The sequence below is a fragment of the Styela clava genome, chromosome 8 (assembly GCF_964204865.1).
Source record: "Styela clava chromosome 8, kaStyClav1.hap1.2, whole genome shotgun sequence".
Taxonomy (NCBI): Eukaryota; Metazoa; Chordata; class Ascidiacea; order Stolidobranchia; family Styelidae; genus Styela; species Styela clava.
Window position 1 is genome coordinate 11311827 of NC_135257.1, and position 25621 is coordinate 11337447.

General features: G+C 34.7%; 1 protein-coding gene across 3 annotated transcripts in view; it reads right to left on the reverse strand.

Moving 5' to 3' along the window:
* The window catches only part of LOC120345827 (uncharacterized), a 39900-nt gene that overhangs the window by 1392 nt on the left and 12887 nt on the right, over positions 1-25621 (reverse strand). For 2 of the 3 annotated variants that reach the window (XM_039415386.2, XM_039415385.2), the window contains exons 18-45: positions 24815-24957; positions 23747-23977; positions 23003-23150; positions 22863-22927; positions 22000-22119; positions 21536-21614; positions 20848-21161; positions 20127-20313; positions 19397-19564; positions 18105-18221; positions 16836-17036; positions 15985-16119; positions 14982-15108; positions 14468-14513; positions 13298-14315; positions 12599-12666; positions 11974-12157; positions 11361-11645; positions 10005-10112; positions 8736-9526; positions 8284-8360; positions 7834-8002; positions 7265-7558; positions 6637-6845; positions 2688-2823; positions 1853-1958; positions 1032-1251; positions 266-417 (exon numbers count right to left, since the gene is read on the reverse strand). In XM_039415386.2, the coding sequence (XP_039271320.2) occupies positions 266-417; positions 1032-1251; positions 1853-1958; positions 2688-2823; positions 6637-6845; positions 7265-7558; positions 7834-8002; positions 8284-8360; positions 8736-9526; positions 10005-10112; positions 11361-11645; positions 11974-12157; positions 12599-12666; positions 13298-14315; positions 14468-14513; positions 14982-15108; positions 15985-16119; positions 16836-17036; positions 18105-18221; positions 19397-19564; positions 20127-20313; positions 20848-21161; positions 21536-21614; positions 22000-22119; positions 22863-22927; positions 23003-23150; positions 23747-23977; positions 24815-24957 (5898 nt within the window). Of the gene's footprint in view, positions 1-265; positions 418-1031; positions 1252-1852; positions 1959-2687; positions 2824-6636; positions 6846-7264; positions 7559-7833; positions 8003-8283; positions 8363-8735; positions 9527-10004; positions 10113-11360; positions 11646-11973; positions 12158-12598; positions 12667-13297; positions 14316-14467; positions 14514-14981; positions 15109-15984; positions 16120-16835; positions 17037-18104; positions 18222-19396; positions 19565-20126; positions 20314-20847; positions 21162-21535; positions 21615-21999; positions 22120-22862; positions 22928-23002; positions 23151-23746; positions 23978-24814; positions 24958-25621 lie in introns of those variants that run through there. The other variant, XR_005569921.2, reaches the window with a different exon arrangement.

Here is a 25621-nt window from a genome sequence, read left to right on the forward strand (position 1 = left end):
ATTGAGCAACACTTGAATAAAAATATATAATAAAGAATACAATTTACTAGAAAATAAAAGCAGTAAGTTTTTGCCGAATATCTAAATCTGAAAAACAAGCATCCAACCATATTAACAACAAGCTTCCAATGATAAAAAAAAATATATCTGACATTTGATCTCAGATTGTGTCTTTACATGGCAAAAAGGCAGGTTGAAATTTTATATCATAGATGCAAACACCTGAATGTACCACAAATATATTAAGAGCATTATTTAAACATACTTTGCGGCTGAGATGAGGCATCTCTTCTTGGTTCTGGCTTAGGTAGTGGCTGTGCTTGTGGTAACTGTTGTGAAGGAGGTTGGACATTCGTAGATGATACTCTAGCAGAAGATAACATGGCATGTTGCACCATCATATCAGGACTAAATGTGCTGAAGAAAAATAAGTCAAGGATTCACTATTTCTAGAAGGCATATCAAACTAAAACAGGAGATATGGCCTGCTTTTTTATGTACTGATCAATTATTTCAAGCTACAGGAAATTGACTGAGTTTTGTAATTGTAAGATAGAATAAGGCGTTGAAGGATTTAGGGGTAGTAACAAGACTAACAACAGAAAGAGTTATTAACTAGCTTGGCGGAGTGGCGCATTGTGCTGAGCTTTGGGAATACACTCGCAACCGCACTTCTGATAACGCTTCGTGGGTTCTCAGGTTCGAATCCCATGTAAGATTAATATGTGTGAGAGGATTGCTGGACTCCTCGCCGCCGTAGGGTGGTTCATGTAACCGCAGCTTGGTTACTGCTTCCGAAAAAGACAGGATCGCGAAAGAATTTGGACATGCCAAGTGGGTCGTAATGAAAAAAGTTTGAAGAACAACACACTAGAAAATAAAATATAAGTCAGTATCAAATTCTTTATTTTAAAACTTTTCCACAGTGCTAGAATGCATCAGGGTCATTTGAATCAGAAGACAACCAGATGATTTTATAACAAATATTAAAGGATCAAGAAATCGTCCACAATTACAACAGAAATGCTTACCTCATTACTTTATCCTGGACTTGTAAATCTGGGACTGTTGTGGGTGCGGCATCAGTAAGAAGAGCTTTTCTAATAATTTCTTCCAGAGATGAGCTGGGAGTTGGCTGTTGCTGTATTACACTACCTGCTACTGTTGGTTGTGGATCTATATGTGATGTTATCGGCATCCTTTGTAAAGGTATAGCGGGCCGGGCTTCTCCCATGAGTGATGGATCTACAGCTGTGAAAATTTGAATCAAAACTATGAATATAAAACACATATGTCTTGATTGATTAAAATTGTGCATTTTGTATTATGCAGGACTGGGCAATATTGCAATGTGCAAAGTAGATTTTTGATTCTAATTTCACAGAATAGGAAAAGACTACTTCTCAAGTGAAGCACTTTTGCCAACCTCATGGATGGCCAAACCGAATATTTCCCTATTCCGAATACATTCTGAAAAAATATTTTCGAATATGGAATATCAAATACATTCTAAATTGGGAGCAAGCTAATGTGAAAAACGATATAAATAGAAGGGTCTTTGTTTTCTCTGTGTTGTTCGTTACCAGTTGATTTATTGAACATTTAGATCCGGTTGTCTGACGACTCAAAATCCTCAATTTTCAATAAGAATGTTCTAAATTATTCCTGAATTCAGGATTTACTATATCGAATATAATGAATTTTGAATAAACTCCAATATTCGATTCCTTTCTAGGAAATCATACTTCGAAGAAAAACATGCTTCAATATTTCTTAGTTTATATTTCACTTACGGTATTCTGCAAGTCAAAAACAAAAAATTCTGAAGTCTACCAAGACCAATTTTACTTACGGAGCACTGCAACACCCGTTGAAATGGGTAATCTTGTGTGAAATTGTTGTTGCTGATAACTTGATAATGGAGGAGCTATTTTCACATCTTGTTTTTGAGAAGCAACCTGAAAAAAAATAAAAATAAAATAATAGCATTACGTACAAAAATCATACTGATAGAATATAAATATAAAAATTTCAATTTTTATTTTTTTATGGGAAAATAAGAAAAGGTAAAATATTTTGAAAAGAATGTTCTGATAGCATATAAACATAAATCGTAGAACACAAGGTTGGGTAAAAAACATGTGTTTTGTGTAATCTATCATCACAAAATTGAAAAAATTCAGGGTTACAGGATGCAGAGATACGGGAGAGAATTTGAAAAAATACAAAATTGATCATTCTGAAGACATTTGACTTCTAATTACTGAAAATTTGAAAGCGTTTAAAACAGTTTTAAAAAGAATGAGTCTACTATATTATGTCCAAAAATAAAAAGATTCCAATGGTTTGAAAATGCATTGACAAATTTTTCATATGACAATTTTCAATGTATTTCACTCCAAACAAGGTCCAACACAACCAGCTATTAATATCTAACAATATGTAAAAGACTACTATTATTTGAACTATTATTTACACAAGAATCTTTCACGTTCGACATTTCCTACTCAATTTATAACACCCTGAGTGATATGGCATTTGAAACAGAGATGTTTAATTTGCAATGCCAACACAGTTAAGTATAGATAGTTTAACCATTGTGCCGCCTGAAACGCTGATAATATTTTCTTCTTGAATTAATAATCTCTACTAGGAAGAAACAAATGAAGAAAAAAATTCAAACCCACAGGATGACGTCGATCTGGTGGTGTAACAGGTCTTGATGCCTGCATTGGAATATTTTCAATTGATTTTGATGAACGAGGACTTCCTGCTCTTATATTAGGAACCGGTGACATATTTCTATCACCTGCAGCTGTGGTCCTATAAGCAATTAAAAAAAAAACATCGTCTCACATATCCAGAATTATGATAGTATATATTGCAGCAATATTTATAATAGAATGACTTCTCCCCATAAAAACATGAGATATCTACAGAGGTAATTTTTAATTTAGTTTACAGACTGGTAAAATATTAAAACAAATTTTGCGAATCGGCAGAGCTTTAGAACCAACCAGAAATGTCACAACACACAAAACAAAGTTTGCAGAAACTCAAAAGTATGAAAAAATAGATAGAAAAATTTGCTTCTTTTTCAATATTATACATGATAAAAATGGTTGTAACTAAGCATCTCAAAGGTATGGTAGGACGTTGATTTTCATCAATGTCCCTGTTTAATGAATAAATTTCCATGTTCTATTTCATTATAATGGATCAGCTTTGAACATATTGCAATCAAGATACAAAATTGGATAATATTGACGGACCAGCAGTAAAGTAGACATGGATTGGTGGTTGAGAAACCCTGATGTACAATATAAACTATATCAAGGTAGTCACAATTACAGACATTATTTCAAATCTGACTTTAGTCGGACAAAACGTTACAGAAAGACATTTGCGTTAGTGTGCAGCAATACTCTTTTAATTGGATGGAATAGTCATGTTTGTTCCTGCTACAGCATCCTTGCAGCATACACATACAGATCCACTATGTTGCGAGGATGCTGTAGCAGGAATAAACATGACTATTCTATCCAATTAAGAGTCCTGCTGCGCACCAACACAAATAGTCCGGCAGAATCGGGCCTTAACATTGTTTTGGGACATAAAGTTTTTTTTATTGTTTAGATATAATATGACATATATAATGATACCCAGGTGGGTGTGGTCGTGTGGAGTATATAATGTTGAGCAATTTTTTCTAAGTGGATTCAACGTATTCGTTCCAAGATGACGCACATCCTGAACCCTGACCTGGTAAACATACAATGTTCAGGTTGTGCGCCATCTTGGTACGAATACTTCAGAAGCGCCTTTTTGTTAAAAACAATTATTTCATAACTGCATGGTTTAGTTTTGCATACATAGTAACATTGAATCTCCTTACAATGTCAGAAATTCAATTTTAGTAGAATAAATGGTAGTTTATTTCACTAATACAAACCATAATCCATCGACAGCATCTAGCCACTTTCTATTGCGCTCTTCAAACTATTTTTGCGTTGCCGCGCGCATTTCGTTTTCCTAGTTTAAGCTTAGGGACTTGGGAAAAATTTTATTAGTTGAATTGGATTGGAATATTTGACCTAGTCTTTCACTCCGAACAAGGCCATGTAAAACCATCCACTGGTATCTAAAGATGTGTAACATGTTTTCTTTTTGAAGAACCGCAACCTTTCAGTGCTGCATTGACTTTGGCAAAATTAATATATCCTTGTGGAGATAGAAGGTATGCGTATGCGAAACCGAGATGTGCATGAGTCAACTGTTTTGAATACTAGTACATCACACACATTTTCCTGCGTGCTTCGGTTGTACGTAGCAACGTGCTTGCACACATGCATCAAATTCCACCCGATTATTGAGCTATAGGTTTTTGACGAGCTTTTGTGTATGATTTCATTCCATAGAATTTGTATGCTGTTCTGCGTGTTGGTTTCCAACATCCTTAAATCGGTGATGCCAGTAAATCTTTAATACAAAAAGATCAGTGACATCTGCAATAAAAACAGCAGTACCCACTCAAATGACAGCTGGGGGATGGATACTCTTAGTATCTGCTCCATCGCGTGCCTATTACAGTCTTACCAGTTTACACGAGTGCCAATTGGTATCTAAGCTCAGCCAGAGACAAAAAGTTTCGGACTGCAGTTGGTGTGACGAAATGTTTTTAAATATATATTCTACTGCATACTACTGAAAGTTCCGCCTTATATGTCTTTTCCCATTGCACTATTCCTTTACTGATATTCGATAATATGACGCTCATCTGACATAGTTCTTAAAGTGTGTAGATAGGTATAATCTTTTCAACGCTGTTCAGATGGGAATGCGCGAATATATATAAGAATTGCTAATATTGGTTTGCAATGCGATGAAATACCATCTTGGCCTTTCGGCCTCTCGCAATTGCTGCGTATACTTATCAGGGAAGTTCTGTGGCGTGGTTATCAAATGAAAAAAAACATGGGAGTATTTTTTCTACTTCTCTACTACTATCATTGACATTTTGTCAATGACATGACCTTGACATTTTGTGAAAACTTTTTTCCATGCAACCTTTTTTTTTAAAACATCCCCAACAACCACAATTAATTCTGTTATTAAACTTCCGAAACAAACACATAAAATTATCAACAGATGCATATCACCAAGTAGATATTGCTGAAATGTAATTCTTTTTGGTAAACCTGTTATCTATCGTAAATACAGCACATTTGACAATGTTGTAGTGTGACTTTTTTGACCTCACATTTTTGATATTTGTAGTTAGAGCTCTTGGGGCTCTTTCAAACAAAGCTACATACAAAATATTGGTTGTATATTGCAAAACATGATCATGTTGTTGGAATAACTTGGCATTTTACCACCCGTATATCATTCATTGTTGAGAATAAATTAAAATCATAAAATTGAAGAAATCCGTTTTTGTGAAATTTTTGTTATAGCTGAATTCCAGGGACAGCATGACAACAGGCAAGAGAAGCACGGTCGCATCTTTTGGTTTATGACAGGGTTTCTTAAAAGGAGACCTGTCCTCCTTGGAGGCCGCTGATCGGTTATCTGGGAGCACGAACAAACAGATGGAAATGCGAATATATAATAACAATGTATTTTTATACAAGAGAAGAAGTAAAAGTGTTAAAAGTGTTAAAAAGAGTCTTTGGTAGATTGAAAAGCATTGGCATGGAACATAAGAATGAACTACATTCTTTCCCAGGGATATACTATAAAATGTAGCCATTTTCTCATTCTTGTTTTCGTGATATCATTATCTTTCACTGCGTCGCCGTGATCATCCCGCTGCATAACAATTCTCGCTAACAAATAATTGACTGTTCTCCACCGGGTGTATATCCACTTGAACCACTGGCGACTGCATTAGCAGGCTTGTATTGTTAATTGTAACAAAAACGGGTATTTTGAAATAGCACTCTTTATTTCACGCGTATGTTTCGACAGTATTTCCATATATTGTTTATGGGTCGCGACCCAAAGCTGGGCTCAACAAACACCTAAAAGTCATTAATTTTATTTCCTAGTAAATTTGGTGCTTGCGTAGTTTGTGCACAACCTGAACATAGTATCGTAACAGGTTATGGTTCAGGTTGTGCGTCATGATGATGCACAGGTTTGACGAAAAACCCTAATACAAATATCGAGCCGTAAAAAAAAAATTGTTCAAGGCTGCAAACTACACACCCATGTAGAAATGATGGGCAATGACCCTAAGATGAATAATCACAAATGAAAAAAACTTTATGTCTGAAACCAAACTTGGGCCAAAAAGGTTCCTATCTACCGGACTAAAATGTATTTCTGTAACGTTTCGTCTGACCAAAGACAGATTTGAAATAATGTCTGTAATTGTGACTACCTTGATATAGTTTATATTGTCATAGATAGAATAGTCATGTATATTCCAGCTACAGCATCCTCGCAGCATAAACATACAGATCCATTAGCATGAAGGCATAGAGGAATGATAGGGAGTTAGTCACGCGCAACCCAACTCAAAATTATTTCAAATCATATATTTTCATGCAATTTGGGCTTTATTGCAGATGAGCCGGAATAGTATATGTTCAGCAGAGCATCTCAAAATGTCATGCTACAAAATGTACAAACCTGTAGTATTCATGAATAACATCAGCCGAATGCTCTGCAAAAGTGGGTCCCTTGCCTTGTGCCATTGGTAATGACTGAGTCGTCTTTGTTTTGTCAAGTTGACCTCCATTTGCCATAGCTTGTGCTGCAGCATAGTGAGCAAAAGCAAATGGATGAACTGCATAACTTCCCATTGTACCCATAGAGGGAGCTATAGGTTTGTTTTCAGGCTGTCAAGAAAATGAATATTATGAGCAAGCATGTCCATACTTCTCCTATTCTACAGACAAACTCGTTACAGTTTATGGTTAGTTACTGCAGTGGTTTTCAACCTTTTAATGCAGCCGAGCCCCAGAGAAATAATCCCATGGCTCGTGGAATCATTTAGTTTCATTGTTATATGCAAAACAAATTTATGATTTATTCAATGAATCAAATTTTAAATACTCATATATATATATATATATATATAAGCCAGCCTAATACTGGGAAACAAAAAGATCTTTAAAGTATAGCAAGTTTAATAATAGTGACAAACCTAATACTTATTTGGGTTAGTATAATTAAATCAAATACCAAATGAAACCCAATAGTGGATTTCAATATCAATCACAATTCACAAACATAATTTGAAAAAGGTTTACTGTACCTCCAGTCTTCCTTGCGAAGATGGTTGTGATTCTGAAGCAGAAATGGGGGGTTTTACATGCGTTTGAGCCTTTTCTGATTGTCGACTTACTGTCGGTGATTCTGTTTTTCGTTGCTGTTTCATGCTTATGACAGATTGCTGTTGTTCACTGGGTGATGGTTGTTTTATTTCACTTTTTTCGTCCGAAAATTCTCTGTGTATGATATGATCGATAAATGTTGCTGCTCTCATTTTTGTTCGTCCACTTCTCTTCAAATCTTCACCAGGATTTTTCGAAACATTCCTTTTATAATTCTGAAAACATGAGAGCAATGCTCAAATATATGAACACCAAGACGAAAGGTCATATAAGTGTTCCCATATATTTGTTAGTAACTTTGCCAATGTGTACAAAGTATCAATGAAAATATTAAAATTCATTAGGAAAGTCTGTCTCATTTACGATTGGATGATCTTTTATGCAAATTTCAAAGAGTCAAATTTTATTCCTGAATCATGCTTAGTATATTCTGGTGCAGAATTCATATGACTTTTCCTTTATTCCGATAATAATTTTTTTTTATTACTACCTCAGAGCTTGCATGCCCATGCCCAGGAATTCTTTCAGCATGGGAGCGCCCAGGTCCTTCCTTGATCTGTTGCTGTTGTTGAGTAGGGTAAGGTGAGTGAGTACGTTGCTTTTGAGGTGTAGAAGATGGCTCGCCATGGTAACCACTCCCAACTGGAGTGCCGGATTGTCTGAAATAGAATAATTGGGATTTGAACATGAAATAATTACTCCATTTATAAACGACCGTACTATTCATCACACTTGCTTATGTATAAGCTGTAGCAGCAGTGACAAAGATATCAGTGGCATATAAGACTCATATAAAATACATATACCATTAAAAACATAATTAAAAAAACATAACTACTGTAACTATTTACGTAACTAACAACAATTTTTGAATAACAGTGTTTAATTCTAATTTTTCTGATGGAAGAAAAAATAGGAATTAGGATTCTGGGACACTTACTGTTGACGCATTTCAATGCGTTCAGCGGAAGACTTCTGTGAAGGTCTAGGACTGCTTCGATGCATGGATCTTTCATCCTAAAAATAACACATCTAATGACCACTATGCTTATCACTAAAATAGAGCAATGCTCAAAAAATATGCCTAGCTGAGCACAGATTTTGTTGAGAATGATGTCAACAAAAGTGTTCCCATAAGCGATTAAAAGTGTTTCCATGGATCAGAAGTAAAAAACAAAATTTTAGGTGATATATCAGTCCCAGAGGACCAAAAATAGAAGAAATGTCCTTATACTGACTTCGTCCATTTTTCAATACTGAAAATTTAAAATTGGTTAATTAGTAGCAACGAAAAACAAGTTTTCCCCAACAACAATTCAGCATAACGTCAATCAGTTGGTTCACTTAAGAGTCTAACAAGCGCAATTTGTTAATCATCCAGTACCACTTTACCTTTTTTGGTTGGGCTTTCACAAGTCCATGACCTGCCATTGACATTGGTTGAGGTGGTGGTTTTACATCACCACGATATTTTGGACTCTGAGAGTCTCTTCCAGCATGAGTATGATATTCGTGAGGTGGTTTAATCGAATCGGCTAGGTTAGGGCTTTGGGGCAGTGATCTTGGGTGTGGTCCCGCAGAATCAGGTCGAGATCTCTCAATTCTATTATGTATACTTCCATCAAATGATCCTGATCTGTTGTGCTTTGCCAAATATGGAGAAGACCGGGATTCCGCAAGACGTGACGCCGCCGCTGCATTAGCTTCTGCTAATTTATTAAACATTTCCGCATCCAGATAATGAGGTGGGATAAGGTGGGGTGACTTTGACATCGCAGGGTGATGGTAAGAAGGTTGACTGGATGGGGTACTAGAATGTGGGTAATGTGGATGATGAGAGCCGGCAGATCGTTGAGAATGTGAGGGACTTTGTTGTTGATACCCTTGTGGGGTATACCTATCTCTGGGTGATAAGTTTCCTCTGGGTGAATGGTATCCCATAGGGCTGACTGGTGAGTTGCGTTCTTTGATTGCTGGATGATTGGCGAATTCTCTTGGTGGATCTCCAGATCTATGACGTTGTCTGATGAATTCTGGACTACCTGCTTTTGGAGGCCTTTGTGATGGAGACAAACTACTTTCTGCAAGATTCTTTCCAGCTTGTACAGCAAATTGAGAAGGATATGGGCTACGAGTTAATGCTGGATGGCCTGGTATGTAATGCAAACCAGCTTGCTGTAAGCCTAAAATAAAAAAAAAGCGAATGTCTTGGTCTTGGGTCTCCAATTTTAAAAACAATTTACTATCCCACATACATTCTGAAATAATATTTTTGGATATAGAATGTCATTTATATCTTAAATTGGGTCGTATTCAACAAATTAACTCCAACAGTTCAATAAATCAAAACTTGGTCATGCAGTTTGCAGTTTGGTTGCGAATTACGATAAACATTTTTTGTCTTTGATTTTCTATTATTAGTGTCAGAATTTAAAAGATTTCTAATTTTCGTCTGAACATCGGGCGTTAAATGCTCAACATGCCAAAATTTAAAATAAATTATTCCTAAAATCGAGAAAAAAACTATAGCAAATATAACCAATTTCAAATGTATGCCTATATTAAAATTTTTTTCGTTTTGCACATCTCTGCATGCAGGTTTCAACAGTCCTCTGACAATATGATATTATGATGAAGCAAGGAGACAAAAATCAATACTACCTGCATATGGAGTAGCGAGTGGATGATATGCACCAGTACCACTAACAACTAGGGGTGGAACGCCTTGAAGCCCAGGTGTACTTATGGCAGCATTAGGAAACAAAGAAGCTGTAATAAAGTTGGTGAGTCATAATTAATTTAAGCAATATTAAATTAGATTGATAGGTTAGAGCAGCTTTCTCAAAATGTGTTCTGCGGAACACTACTGTTCAACTAGGTTCTTCGAAGCGTTCCGCGGGACAAGAATCAAAATTTCGACTTAATTGGTTGCCATGGCAATCTTGGTCGTGCTTCAGCGACTCTGGGTTGTAAATTTCTCTCCCCACTAGTGACAAACAGGCGGACAAACATAATGTTTTCGTTACCCGTTTGATTTCGTTAACCGTCCACCCAATTTTTTTAAATTGTTTTCTTTGATTTTCTATCATTAGTGTCAGAATTTAAAAGATTTCTAATTTTCGTCCGAACTTCGAACGTTAAATGCTCAAAATGTCAAAATTTAAAATAAAAAAACTCTCCTGAATGATGTTTTCGTTAACCATGTAATATCGTTCACCGTCGGCCTAATTTTTTAATTGTCAAGTTTACCACAAACTGTTCAATTTTTTGCAAACCACCCATCAATTTTACTTTCTAGTTTCTCGGTGTTCCGCGAGGCGAGATAAAAGTGAAAAAAAAAGTGGTTCTGGGTCAAAAAAAGTTTGAGAAAAGCTTGGTTTTAAGAAGGTAATAACAATTCATCTGATTATCTTATTCAAAACTATGGGTATTGTGATCAATAGCATATTAGAATGCTTTTGATTACAAAAAAAACAAAAGCTGAAAACAATGAGCCTCGTGGCAAAACTGAATTTAATCGCAATCTCAACAATTCCTTAATAAGCTATTGCTATATTTAGCTAAGACATCAAATTGGGTTTTAGTTTGGTTGCGACAGCATCAGACGGGCCAGATTGAATTACCCAACCTGCCAGATTTGGCCCACAGGCCATAGTTTGCCCATGTCAGGTCCAGAGTCCACTAAAAAATAAATTAGAAGTGCTGAAATATGCTTGCCATCATACCTCCGATTATGGGGGATAATAATATGCGAGGGGATTGTTGGACTTCTTGCCAATGTAGAGTTTTCCACATAACCTCTGGTCGGTTGGAGCATCCTCCATGACCAAGTCAATGGATATTAAACAAATAACGCGCTTATACCCAGTATGGACTTGTAACCGGACAAGAGACTGTGGTACGCCATATGAATAAGCCATCTTAACGGATTTCCTCTCTCTCTCTCAAGATAGAAATATAAAATCCTATCATATCCTAAATGGTTTAGGGTGTGAAGGGTACGTAAGAAATGATTACCTGCTGTAACCAATGCAGAAGTAGGTTTTCTGCCCTGCATTAGCTGTGCTGTCACAAAGTCATTGTTTAACATCTTAGCGGTTGATTCTCTGCCTGATTCGTCACTCTGTGGGCTTCGTGGAGCTAAAGGAGATCCTGGGGCTGCAGTATGAAACCAGGAAGGAAGAAATAGAGGCGATTGAAAGCCTGGTAATCTGGCTGCTTGATATTGTTGCATTAGGTTTTGGAAATCTGGATTCGGTGCAAATCCTAGTGGAAATTGTGTCCGCAATAAATCTGGATTTACTGAAATATATAATGTTATTTAAATTTCAGGTTTGTGATTCTCATTACAATTAGAAATCCTCTACTCTTCCTAAATTTAATGTCACTGGTATTCTAGGTGTTTTAGCATAGCTTTACAAGTCATGATATTCGTGATAAAAATCCCTAAAAATATATCCTGGATATTTATACATATAATGAAGCATTTTAGATTAACAACACATCAAAATCCAATCCAAAATTTTAAAATCAAAATTATGTTCGTTCTGCAATAAATTTTTGCCGTCCTTTAAAAAATATTCTCCACCCATATGCAACATAAAGTGAGCTAGTTCATAATAGCAAATACCAGCTATGGTGCTTGCAGCAGCTGCGGCTGCAAGTTGATGAGAATCGAGCAATCCTGGTATAGCTGTAGTAAATGCAGGATTCCTACGAATCATTTCTTCAATTGTCATAGGACTGCCTTGTAATTCTTGTTTTACTGCCAAGTGCTGACCCAGAGGACCGGTCGGTGTACGCCTATGGCTCGGCTGTGGATAAACAAAAAAAATTAGGTGATTGAAAATGTTAAAAATGCCACCGCTAAGAATACTCATAAAAAATAGTACAAATACAAAGTATAAAATATAAATTTTCCAAATATTTTATCAAAATCTGCTCAAAGAAATCAGTTACATTTAATTTGTGATAAAATATATTCTCATAAGTGTTGTTCAGTTCTACAATTAATATAAAAGTGTTTTTGTGAAGATTGCAATATTTTAGTAAAACTTTGATACATATAAACGATATCGATGTATATTTGAGACTGATATATCGCAATGTATATTCCAATTTCATTTATGATGAATACCTTTACATTTGAAATAAAGAACTCTCTCGAAGCTGTAATATGCAATAGTACTCGGTGATTGAAACTAACAAATTTATATTACTTAGCAACTATGACTTCAAAATGAAAGATTACTTACAGAAGCGACTCGTGAGCTGTGAGATGGATCTCTCAAAAGTTTTTCTGGAGTTCTTCTATGATACGGGTCTGTGAAAAAAATTTGAAAATAACTATTTAAAAAGAGCGATTCCAAAAAAAACAAAATTGTAATTCAACTACAATGTTATGAATGCGTGAATGAAAATATTCTTCCAATATTCCTACATATCGTGAACTAATATTTTTGAATATGGGATATTGAATGAATTCTAAAATGTGTTCTGTTCAACCGATAAATTTTATAAATCATTGTAAATTTATAAAAATAATTAAAAAAAATTAATTTATTACAGTGTATTGGAAGTCAAAATAGGTTTACTTTTGTCAAGATGAGAAATTTTCGAATGAAATAATATTCAGAATTATTCACAAAATCAAGAATAAATTATATTGAATATACCTAATTACAGATGTATTCGAATATATATTTTTAATACCAAGCTCATTCATTCCTTTGGTTCCGAACAATGAGCACTTAAAGGGGTACAAGCCTACACTGACATATAACTATATGCAAGGAAATACTATTTTGAAAGGACTGGATCTTGCCGGTTCGACATTGCCTATCTGATTTGTCACACTCTTGGTGAGCATGGGAATTAAACATAAACCCGCGATGACAACAAAATTGAGACATTCTTAATAAAAACAAAACAAGCTTTCCGAAAAGACAACATACCCTCTTTCCTAGGAAGATATCCTTGATGTAGTCCCCTTGTATCACTAGCGGATCTGTTAGAACTTGAACCAACACGTTCAGTTTGTTTCATATTAGGAGGAAGGATTGTAGGAGATTGTCTCGACACCACAGCACCATGATATGCTGGGTTAGAAGTAGGAGACAAACTTGAATTCGAATCGTCACTTGGTTTTCGTTTCACCGGAGTACCATCGAGTATAGAACCCTGCCCTGATACAGGTTTGGTAGGGAGCCCTTGAATTAGCGAAGGATGCATTCCAGGAAGAGAAAAACGGATAGCGGGATAGTTTTGCATTCGTGCCATTTCGTGACGCAAACTGGTTTCACTTGCTCGTGTTGGATCAGGTAGGGAAGGTGCATGTGAATATGCAGCCTGAACTAATATATCTCGCCCATGTATGATGTCTTTACGAATTTCGGTTCGCTTTTCGTGTCTTGCATCCTGGGGTCTGTTAACTGGCAATCCTGTCGTTATGGATCCTGGTGGTTTTACAGTTTGTACATCTTGTCTAACCATACCACGATTTTGATCATTACCCATGTTGGCGAGCTGTTGTTCTATCATACTTCTGGGAAGATTTTCGACTAACTTTACAATAGAAGGTCTTGAATCTTGCAGAGTTTTTCTGATCAATTCAGGTGGATGACCTCTGCCATCGAGAGCTTGTCCATGTTCAGGGCGTCTTTGGTAAATATGCGCATCAGCAGTACGAGGCAGCTGACCTGGTGGGTAATCTTCTAATTTCCGACTTTCTATATTTGGTGCTGTAGGAGTCGGTTGCTTCAAAGGTTGTTTTTGTAAAACAGGAACCCCAGAAGTCATTGAGCCAGATACATACTTGGTAGGTATTGAGCTGGTGGTAAGTGATGATCGAGCAAGTGATATTGGAACCTGTTGTGATAATGATGGTTGTATTGGTTTTCCAGGTTCAGCTTTAGGATAGTGAAGTCCGTGCATAGCTTTGCCTGTCTCAATGACAGACATATTAGGTTCTCTCTAAAATAAAGTTTGAGATATTTAACAAAAAGCAAACTCAATAATATTAAGCTAGCCAGTAGTAACGTATTAGTGGTCAGATGGTCCTTTTAGAAATTAATAATAAATTAACAAAGACAAAAAATACTAAAAATAGCTACCAACAGACAGACCTTCAAAATTGGTTCGGGCAATCGGATGTCTCTGCTCTGGCTTGTGCTATAAGAAAAAACAAATTTAATAAAAGTGAAAGGCAAATAAATAGATTATAGATACATACAATGAACAAAACACATACGTTTTAGTAAACAACGAGATGAAGCATCACACACTACTTGCTTGAAAGTGGAACAAACATATTAATGTCGAGAGCGAAATAGAAAACAAATACTGGTAATAATAGATTTGGGGGCATAATAAGATTTTAACCTGCAATGTAATATTGACGGCTTTCTTAGCTAAGGTATGAAAAAGACATTTAAACAAACTGGAAAATTAGCAACTGTTACTTATCAAGAAAAAGACATTTGTTTCAGTTTTAATTCAGATAGTCACTTTACAATTCAGAGTACGATCTAATATCACAAAATGGCTTTTGCTGGATATATCGTTTCAACTGAAAAAAGCTTATCCATAACGAGCAGCAAGTCAAACCTAAGCACAGACTATGTTAAGCTTAAGATTTACCTTGGCATGGGAGCTCTCAATGACATAACAGGAATGGCTGATGTTGCTGGTATCGTTGCGGCTCTATCACGCATCATAGCAACATCCGAATGTGAGTACTTATGTGGCCTTGAGATGGGTGCTGGATCTAACATATGGGATAGAGGAAGAAAAAATAGGAATTTAAGACAGATTATTTTACAACAGTCAAAGCCATAAGGGTAATAAACATCTATTTGATTTGAATTGTAAACTAATAATAAAGAAATGTAGGAGAAAAGGTACTACTGGTTAGTGTTCTCATCGGGGATGGCCAAATCCGAAAATAACACTATTTCAAATACATTCGGAAAATATTTTTGAACATGGAATTATATATGTACATTCTAAAATGGAAGCACGTTCATGTAAAAAATTACTAAATTGGGGGCACGTTCATGTGGAAAATTACATATATTCATGTTGATCACATCTGAAACGACATAAATATGAAAGTCATTGTTTTCTCTGTGCTGTTTGTTATCAGTTGAGACTTCGTACAATCTGATCTGCTTATCTGGCTGCTCAAAATTTTTTATATCGAATATATTGGAATTAGAATATTCGATTCAATTTGGACATGCCTGGTTCCCAAATTTATAAATTTTTAATAAATATCTTTCGAAGTGTCATAAAACCATATGAATAAATTATAATCAATTTAAGAGTAGACTAGAGTTGTTAATAATTGCTGAAATGATATTAGGAAGAACAAAATTAAATCTACTCATAGAAACCCCATGCTTTGAGGAATGAGATTAAAACTATATTTTCAGCTCTACCTAATTATCCTGGATATTTGTGCTTTATAGAATTATTATATAGTCTCAAATGATCGATGTTAGATTGACTAGAGAAAAAATTATGCCTAGTGGTACAAAGCTCAACACTTCTTGGGCTTCCCGTTATCTCTCACATAGATACACTGATGATCTTTCAAATTCAAATTGCACAATGAATAAAAGGTTTTACATGATTACCGTACCTTCTTTAACTTTCACTTCAATCTTCTGTGCTAGAAAATCTTTCTGCAAAGATGTAGCCTCTTGTGGTACTGGATGATAATGTTGCGGACGGTGTTGATCTTTACCAGAAGTGACAGGCAGTCTCTTGCTTAAATCTACAAAATATATGACAGGAAATAAACAGAATCTGAATCTGTTTTCAAAAAAACTCTACAATGGCTAGGGTAAATAATATTATGAATTAACTGGAGTCAATTTTTAAGTCAAATTTCTTGTACAACTAAAAATGACTACAATTATGGCAAGTCATGATTTTGTCTGAAGAAGTCTGACCTCGGTCAGAAGAAGTGTAACAGAAATACATATGTGGTATTGTGCAGCAAGACTCTCGAATCAAAAAGAATAGTCATTTATTCTTGCTACAGAACCCTTGCATTATACATAAAAGCCCTCACTTGCGCAAAGGCATGGAGCAAAGCTTTGCATAATTCCAACTGATAATAATTAGTCATGATTTGTACAATTTTGGACTTGAGTCAAAACTCTTATGCAACTGAGATCTTAAGATTTCAACTTGCATCACAAATGACAATTGCCTGCACTCCACTTAAAAACCACCGATCACACTCAATTTCAATTCAACAAGAAGACTTTTGACAGAGTTTTCAAGAATAGTGAGGGGGGAATAGAGAGTTTTAAAATGGACAAAGCGAAGAATATGTCAAAAAGGGTTGAGGACCACTTTCACTTTTGTGAGTAAACTAACTTGAGAGGTAACTTTGAATAATAGGTACAGATGTTGCATTGGTACAGGCTCATGTTTAATGTAAAAATATTTGTCTTGTGCACAACAATTTTAAACGACATTTACCTTCCGAAGTCGGCAATCCTCTTGCAGTTGGGACAGTAAGGTCAATAGTTTGAGAGACATCTTGTTTTATGGGTTTAGTTTGTGGAACAATAACTGGTTGATTTATTGATGCAGGAATTGGTGGTTTGCTTTGTGAAACATCAACATTGCGTAAGGCAGAAAGAAACTCTGAAGCTTCAGGTACTTTTCCAATGATGTGGCCTTTAAAGTAACAAAAGATTTTAATGAGTGAGAATATAGTGAGATTAAAACTGAACATATGGCCTGAGAACAATGCTCAAATTGATGGACATGAGCGGGAAATGAGCATTCTCAAAATGCTTTGAAATTTGGATCAAATTACCCTATTGCCATTAATTACCCTTGTCGCTCACACATACGGACTGGTGAGACAAAGTAGGCCAAAAAGGTTGACAGACGAGTGTGATGGAATGACACATGGTGACACAATGTAAAGAAGCTAAACTTGAAATAGGCTTCACAGAAATTAGAACAGCCTTCTAGTCAATTTTTCCTTCTTCCAGTACTAAAAATTTGAAATTGATTTGTCAAGCAGTTGCAAAGAAAATCTATTTTTCCCTAAAAAAACACAGCTCCGATGATTATGCAATGCGATCCATAGGTCTACTTCATATGCAAAAATTTGAACACACTTAAAAGCATTAAATATGATGTTAAACAGTTGTATTAACGTATTATGCTCTAATTTGTGTTGTGTACATTCTCAAAATACAGTTTTGGATGAGAGAGGCAAAAATCAAATTTTAAAATATTCCTGCCAATGTGATAAATAATTCTTTATTAAAAATTGATGGAGTACGATCAGGTAGCAAGCATGTTTATCTGAGTATGACAGACTCAGTGGCTGAAGATCTCAGATTTTCGACCCGGGCAATTATTCTATAATCATTCACCCCAAGTTACCCCAACTTCCTCACAGTAAAAGAAATTGTTTTGACCTTGCCCAACTAGAATTTGTTTTGGATAAAGGCATAAGAAAGTTATTCAATAAAAAAAAAGCGCGAGTCATATTATTGTACTTTTATAAAACTTGTTGTGAATAATAGTAGAGTTTATCTAAAATTATGGTACTATTGACAGGGTAGTCATTTTGATTTATGACATACGAATTTTGTCCGAAATCCCTAGAAAATAGTAACAAACTAAGTTTGACAAAATCTCATTCAAAATGGCAGCATAGATGTATGAAGTGAGATTCATGAAAAATGTATGTATTTCACATGAAAACAAGTGCAAACCAGATCATACCTGAAAAAGGTCCTGGCGCTGGTAAATGCCAGGCAGAAGTTGGTAAGGCCTTAGAAGTTAATACACTTGGCATTGAAGATGGTACAAGAGATGGAGTAGAATTTGGTCGTAAATTACCTACAACAATTAATATGGTGCCATTCAAGCATGTAATTAATTCACACAAAACATAATTTGCAAAAAGATATATAAAAAAAGCAATATACTGTATTAAGACCGTTAAGATTCAGGCATAGATAACTTCAAAACAGTTGAATAGATTCTTGCCACACTTGTCGTTTATTTCTATAGCTCGTACATCCGTACTCTTTTATTATGATAGTTTGTTAGAATCTTGAAAGTGCACAAAAAGGCCATTTACTAAAACATTTACTAAAAATCTGAATATTGAAATTTCATATGACATTATCCTGAAACAAAATCGAGAAAATCTGCTGTATTCTTATCTTCACTTATATAATGATGTAAACACTCTTTCTGTAAGTTGTTCGACACTTTTTCATTTTTCTATAAGCTTGACACTTGCAATTTTATAATTTTCTATACAAATGATAACTATATAAATAGTGCAATTTTAACTAAATCCAAACAAAACAATATTTTATCCTTCAAAGAATATTGCTACACTATACTGACCACAGCTGTTATCTAGTCCTACATATCTTAAACTGCTACTTATTTTGAAACTAGGAATCATCTTTCATCACATTCACTGACATAAAATTGCTTGTCCAATTCTATTCCTGACCTATCGATTAATTAATTATCAAAGAAACTCTTTATTAAAATTATAAACCGTAATTAGCCGCAGTAAAACCAAAGTACCCTATGTTACATTTTTCAGAAATGGACTTCTTTATTTTCACCCATTAAGGATATGGGATCATCTTTTGGTCTGGTTTCAAAGTTGTACTGAAATTTCTCCATGGCCAGTTTTTGGTTTGGCTGTTAGAACCAAACTATTACAAAAATATGAATCTTTCAGAACCTTATGCTGTGACATGAGCTTACTTGGTTCTACTGCGGTGATATGGAGTGCGAAAACGCTCGAAAACAAATTTTAAAATTACTGCAAAAAGCCAGCAAATGCAAATTAACGCAAATTTACACTAACAAAGATTACATAGAAATTAATAGTTCTGAAAAAAATTATTGCACAAAGCACATTCCAAATTACTATCAGCAACCCTGGTCCAAATTATGCAGAATCAATATTTTGATATGACAATTCAATTCTCCTTACTCCACAACAGTAAATAATTGCAATTACCACACAAAGTAAGTAATTTTACCCGATTTTTGTTGTTTGACGACTGGTGTAGGTTGGAAGCTCAGTGCACTAATAGGTACATTAGTGGTTGGAAGAGCGCCTGGAGGTGGGGGTAATGACTGGGGTCGTTTTTGATCTTGTGGTACGAAAGCCATCTGTAGGGGTGGATGAGTTGAAGAAGGTCTTTCAGCTGAAATAAGAAACATTTTCACTTGTAATATTGCGAAATGTAATAAATAATTAGCAGAGATGACAGTATCGGAATAGCCGGCATTTCTCAAATTTTATCCTAAAATTAATTTAGATTTCTAATATTCTGAATTCAATAATTTTACATTAAAATCATGGAATATACCATTGTCAAATACGTATAAATATTAATAACCCCAAAAACGTCGAAATATTAATGAAAAAACAGTAAGTTCAATTATATGAATTCTTACTATACAACTTTCATAGCATTAATTTCAAATTCTTTGAACATTTCTAATAAGGAGAAGAGTACAAATATAACTTATGTGATATCAAAAATGTAAACGAAATGATGAACCACTTTCACGTTGGTAAATAATAGATTGTATATTTATCCAAAGAAAAAAAATGTCGATACATTGATGGACCACATCTTACAATCGATTATATCTTTGGTTGGAATTGAAAATAATTGAACAATGATTCTAAATTGGAAAAATTACTGAAATTATTCCAAATATCAAACTGAAAATTATTATTCAGTCAAAGTAAAGTCTTACTATTTGCTGGTGGAGCAAAAAAAACAGGTGTTTGCTTTGTGGTTGTGGCTGGTGTTACGGTAGTGATTGGAGTTGGATGAAATACCATTGGAGCTCTTGATGTTTCTAATTTAATAGAAGCAGAAGAGTCATCTTCAAATGCATACGGAGAGTCGGCATGCTTGCGTACACCAGCTTTATTAGACTCCTGTCAGAAGAAGAAAATTTTAATAGGGTTATTTTCAGGGCTGTGCAGTCTGAGTTTGGCATTTCTTCACTGGCGCCACAGCCACATTTACAATTTCGATATTGGGAGTAGGAATTAAAATTTTGGATTCAGACTTTCAATGGTGATAAAACAAGTCAAAATTTTTAACAAAAACTCAAAAACCATTATGTTTACTAATCATTGTTAACATTCTTATAATAAAAACTGTTGGGATACGCCAAGTTTTTCATCATTCAAACTAAATTTCTCAATTTCGGAACAGGAGTCAAAAATTTTCACAACCTGTAGTCGGAAGTGGAAGTCAAAAACTTTTTTAAATGTACATATCCACTGACCTCATGACCTTGGTTATTTTCGTAAAAAAAAATCTTTCAACTTTAAAGGTTGATGCACAAACGTCTTGAGCACCAGCTACCTGACTAATAATTTCCAACCAATCAGGAAAACAGAAAAGCCAGATGTATACAAATCATTAAGTTAGCATTACATTAACAATTGCAATCTTATACTGACCACATCTTGCATGTTCGGTTCCTCATCTGCACTGCAAGTAGCTGAACTATCTCCTCCATCATTTTCACGACCAGGTAATAAGCGAGGCGGTAAAACGTGTAGAGGCGGGGGCTGTGTTTTTATTGGTGCTTGTATTTGTACTCCAACAGGTTTTATTTCACTTGATGGTGCCAACATTGGTTTAGTGTCTGCTGCTATAGTAGTTCTGATGGTTTTAGTAGTGGAAATTGTGCTGATAGGGGAAGTAGATGATATAGTACCAGGTGCAGATGCTGGAGTTGATGATATAACTATTGCAGGTGCTGGTATGTTTTCTAAAAAAATAATTATTATATCTTCAGACATTTATTCGTATTTGCCATAAGAAAGTGGTTGGATAGTTCAAAATAGAGAAATATAGAGAAGTAAAGAGTACAATGGGGAAAAAAACATTATCCAAAAGAAATTTTTTTCACGCTGAGTTCAATTACTCTAAATTTTTGGACCAATATTTGTCAAATCTCCAGATTTTGCGTTATTAATGCTTCGCTTCAGTCATTTAAATTTAATAGGCATTGAAGCAAATTCTTCATGCTATGGGTGGTGGGTTCTTAATTCTATTATGAAAGTAATTCATTGAAGCGACTGGTTTGGAAACAAATTTGAACTAAATCTTCACAGCATATGCAAAAAAGAGAAATAGTCTAACCTGGTTTAGCCGCGGTAGGCATCTCCTTTTCCTTCCCAGCAGATTTAGATTCAGTGATGTTCTTTTCATCCATTGTTTCCTGTAAATAAACAAATCTATATTTCAGAGTCAGAAAAGCAAAATATATTAGTAACTTTAAATAATTTAAAATAAAAAAAATTAAAATTAAGAATTGAGATTACAAGAATTGTTATCCCATTCCCAAATATTACTTAATGATGAAATGAGGTGAAATTGTGAATTTTCTACATATTCATGCTTTCATCACACAGTTACCATTATTAGAAAAAAACGGAATTGCTTTGGTTAGGCATTGTCCACTCAATTTCACTCCTAGTGAGATGGTGGACATGAGTTTGAACCAGGGGACGATACCAACATAGTTAGCACGACTATCACGAACTCAATGTCAATATTCATTTATAATATGTTTCTCCTTACTGTGACAATTAGTCCCACAATACCTGCGGTTTATTTTCAACTTTCTCTGTTGGTTTTGCCCCCTCAACCTCTAAACTCTCTTTCTTGTCAACTTCATTTTGTTCCTTGTTTTCATCTTTCACTTCTTCTGCTTCGACTGATTTCTACAAAGTAATTTATAAAAACAATGATGAAAATAACACGTTATCATTTCAATCCGAACACCACTTAGATAATATGCATCATACAAAAGTTGCAATATTCAGAAAAAAATGATGCAAAGTTATTTGTTTCATTGTATGGACTTGATGGTGTAGGAAGTCATAACTACCCAGTTGTAACTTGAACCACCCTGCAATCCTCTTTTGAAATCTATCCACTACGAGATTTGTGACCCCGGCAGGTTAATTAGAGTCGTGGCGATCATAAAGTTGAATCATGTTATATATATATATATATATCAGGAGTCGACAAACTTCGGATTAATATATAATATGGACTGCGACGCTTCACTGAATAATAGTAACAAAACAGCTGCTCTGACGATTATATTCTTTACGTAACAGAATTTATTGTGAGACAAGTGTAGACTAAAGTATAAAATTCACAATTTAATGAGCTTATAATTTAATAATAATTAGACAAATGGCAACAAAACGCAGAAAAGTTGATGCTGAGTGCAAATATTCAAATGGAATTTTTTGAGATGCAATGTAATGAAGAGATGTATCACTGCTTGATTTTTATTATAAAAAGTATCATCCGTTGGTTTTCAACCTTCAAAAAAATATGTGCGCCCGCCAATGACTTGCAACGTTTAATTTTGGCCCGTGAGCGACAAAAGTTTGCAGAACCCTGATATACATGAATCGCCTACAGTTCAATAATTATTATTATTTCAACTCACTTTGGCTTTCTTCTCAGCCGGTTCATCAGCAGTAGTAGATTCTGGAGATCGTTTTGCAGCTTCACCTAAAAATAAACAAATTAAAATAATCAATAACCATTTGATTCACTGCAACAAATCTTGTAAAACGAACTACTCACTTCTGGTAACTTCTGTGCCTGCAGAACCAGCAGCAGTTCGACGAGTCCTGATCTGCGATGACAATGAAACGGGGGTTGTGACTCTAGAAACAGGCTCACCTGATGTTTCAGTTTCAGTTGTTGTTATGGTGGGAATGTTGCTTGCAGGCTAATATAAAATGAACAATCACAAATGTATTAGTAAATATGGCATTTATAACAAATTACCATGAGATACAAAGAACTTGGCAAACGGCCAACAATAAATTACCTACAGTATAAATTGTAGACAAAATAAAGTATGAATTCATTTTATAAATTGTTACCTGTGACTGTTCAGTTTGCAAAATTTAAAATAATCTAAATTTTTACAATAGATCTTCTAAGTAATCATACAGAAACTGAGAGTCACAATTTTCCAAACCAGTACTGTCGAGTCAGACTAAATTTTTCAAATGCAGACAACAAAAAAAACAGACTTCAACTCCAGCCCGCAATGCCAAATTAACCAATGCCAAGTCCAATTTCATATCCCTTGATAATAGCAGCATAATTGGTCCCGCCATATGTCATTGGGCAGTGCAATGTCCTAGTGGTTAAAGCGTTAGGGTGTGCAACAGGCGGCATGCAGGTCACAACATGGCCCACCAAGCAATTTAGTGTGGCCCTCGTCAACACTCATATTTTCCCCCTCATCAAACATAAAATCCTTATCCAACAGTTATCCAAAAATGCATGAACAGACAAGCACAAACGAAATCAAACCTTTTCTGTCTGTACTTGATTTGGTTCCTCTTTTTTGTCCAGTTTTTCATCCTCTTTCTTTCGTTTTTTGCTCGATTCTATTTCAGTCGTTGAAACTTGTGGGTCAGCACTTTTTGGTCGACTGTCATCAGCTGCCATATCTTCATCCAACAATGGAGATTTTGATTCAATTGATGGTGTTGATGACTGAGACTGATTCTGTGTTCTTGTTCTTCTGGAACCTTCATTTGGCTAAATATAATATCAACAGAATTTGAACTCATTTAAAAAAGAAAGTATTATCAGATATGCAAGACTAGCTTCCTATCCTTTTTTATGCCTCTGCACTGCTCTGCATGAGTATAATATAAGGATACTGTAGAAGGAGAAGAGACGACCATGTGATTCAAGGGCCTCGCTGCACACCAACAAAAAAATGCCTTTCTGTAATGTTCCATCTGATCAGGGTCAGACTTCTTTAAAATCAGATACTACCAAGCATATTAAAAAAAAAAAAATGCAAATTATAATTTTCATATAAACTTCACATATATATAAAAGTTATAGGCTTAATTAACATGTAGGCTTTGCTATACATCTGAGCAAGGTTAAATTTCATACACTATAAATATCTCCAATTTTTGGAATATGTCATACTTAAACACCAATGGCAATTAGGAAGAAAGCTGTTCATTTTAAAGTGTTAATCGAGTTTAGATGTTGATAGAATCAACTTTTTAATGTAAACTAATCATTTAAATTAACTTTTTTAAAAAAATAAATTAATCTCTTTATCTTGTTACCATAAAACTAAATAACCAGAAATTCCATTATAGTAATGAGACCAGTATTTCCTACTAAAATATCTAACCGTAGAAATTAGTAGGCAATATTTACATATACATACAAAGCAAAATTTTTCCATTCGGAATAGCCGTTTTATGTGCAGAGGCAACTTATCAGAAAAAGCACTTTATCATTATCTTATTGGAGGGGTATATATGGGGTAAGGATGCCAAAACGGACAATATAGGTCATTGGATGAACAATTTGAGTCTAGAAAATTTAAGAGATATACAACTGATTTACCTTTTTCTTTTTCCCATCTAATATAAGCTGATCCAAATTGTGTTTCTTTTTATAGTTATGATAGAAATTTTTAACTTGAAGTTCAGATTTGTTTGCAAACAGACGTGAAATAGCAGCAAAGTCTTTTCCATGCTTCACAAAACCTTTGAAAAAATATATATAAATCTTCAACAAGGTAGAAAGCAGTCAATCAATTTCAATCTGTTTGTTTATAGTAAAGTTATAGTCACTCAATATTGCTTTGAGCTTTATAATATATGATATAACAAAAGCCAGCAAATACATCTTAGCGAAGAAAAACATTACAACTACATCTATAGAGTATTTTCAAAATATTCTTTGCATTTAGCCAATTTTCTATGGATAATTGTAATAGTATGATTCATTTGGGATCTTGGGGCCAGATAGTGAAGTCGTCTTATTTTCATTTTATCGATGTTCCCCCTGTGTATCAATCTTCTTGTTTATTTCCCTAACTTTGGCTAATTAGCAAGATGTCAAAGGTGATGTCATCATTGATATTTTAGCAGCCAACATTTTTTTACTCAGACTGAATTATAAATATTTTGTTTGTAAATATTAGTAGCTAGCAAGTTTGTATAGTCTTCATGATTTTGATAGGTATTTATCACTTTGTAGTTTTGATACTAAAACCGGTCAAATAATTCAATGATAATTTTTTTGTTTTCAGAGGATTTTTAATTTGGTTGCAGTAATAAAAAATTAGTCCAAAAACGGCCACAATAGACTAAGCTGAACTTTTTATAAGGAATTCCAAATGAAGGTAACATCAAAGCGACCATTATG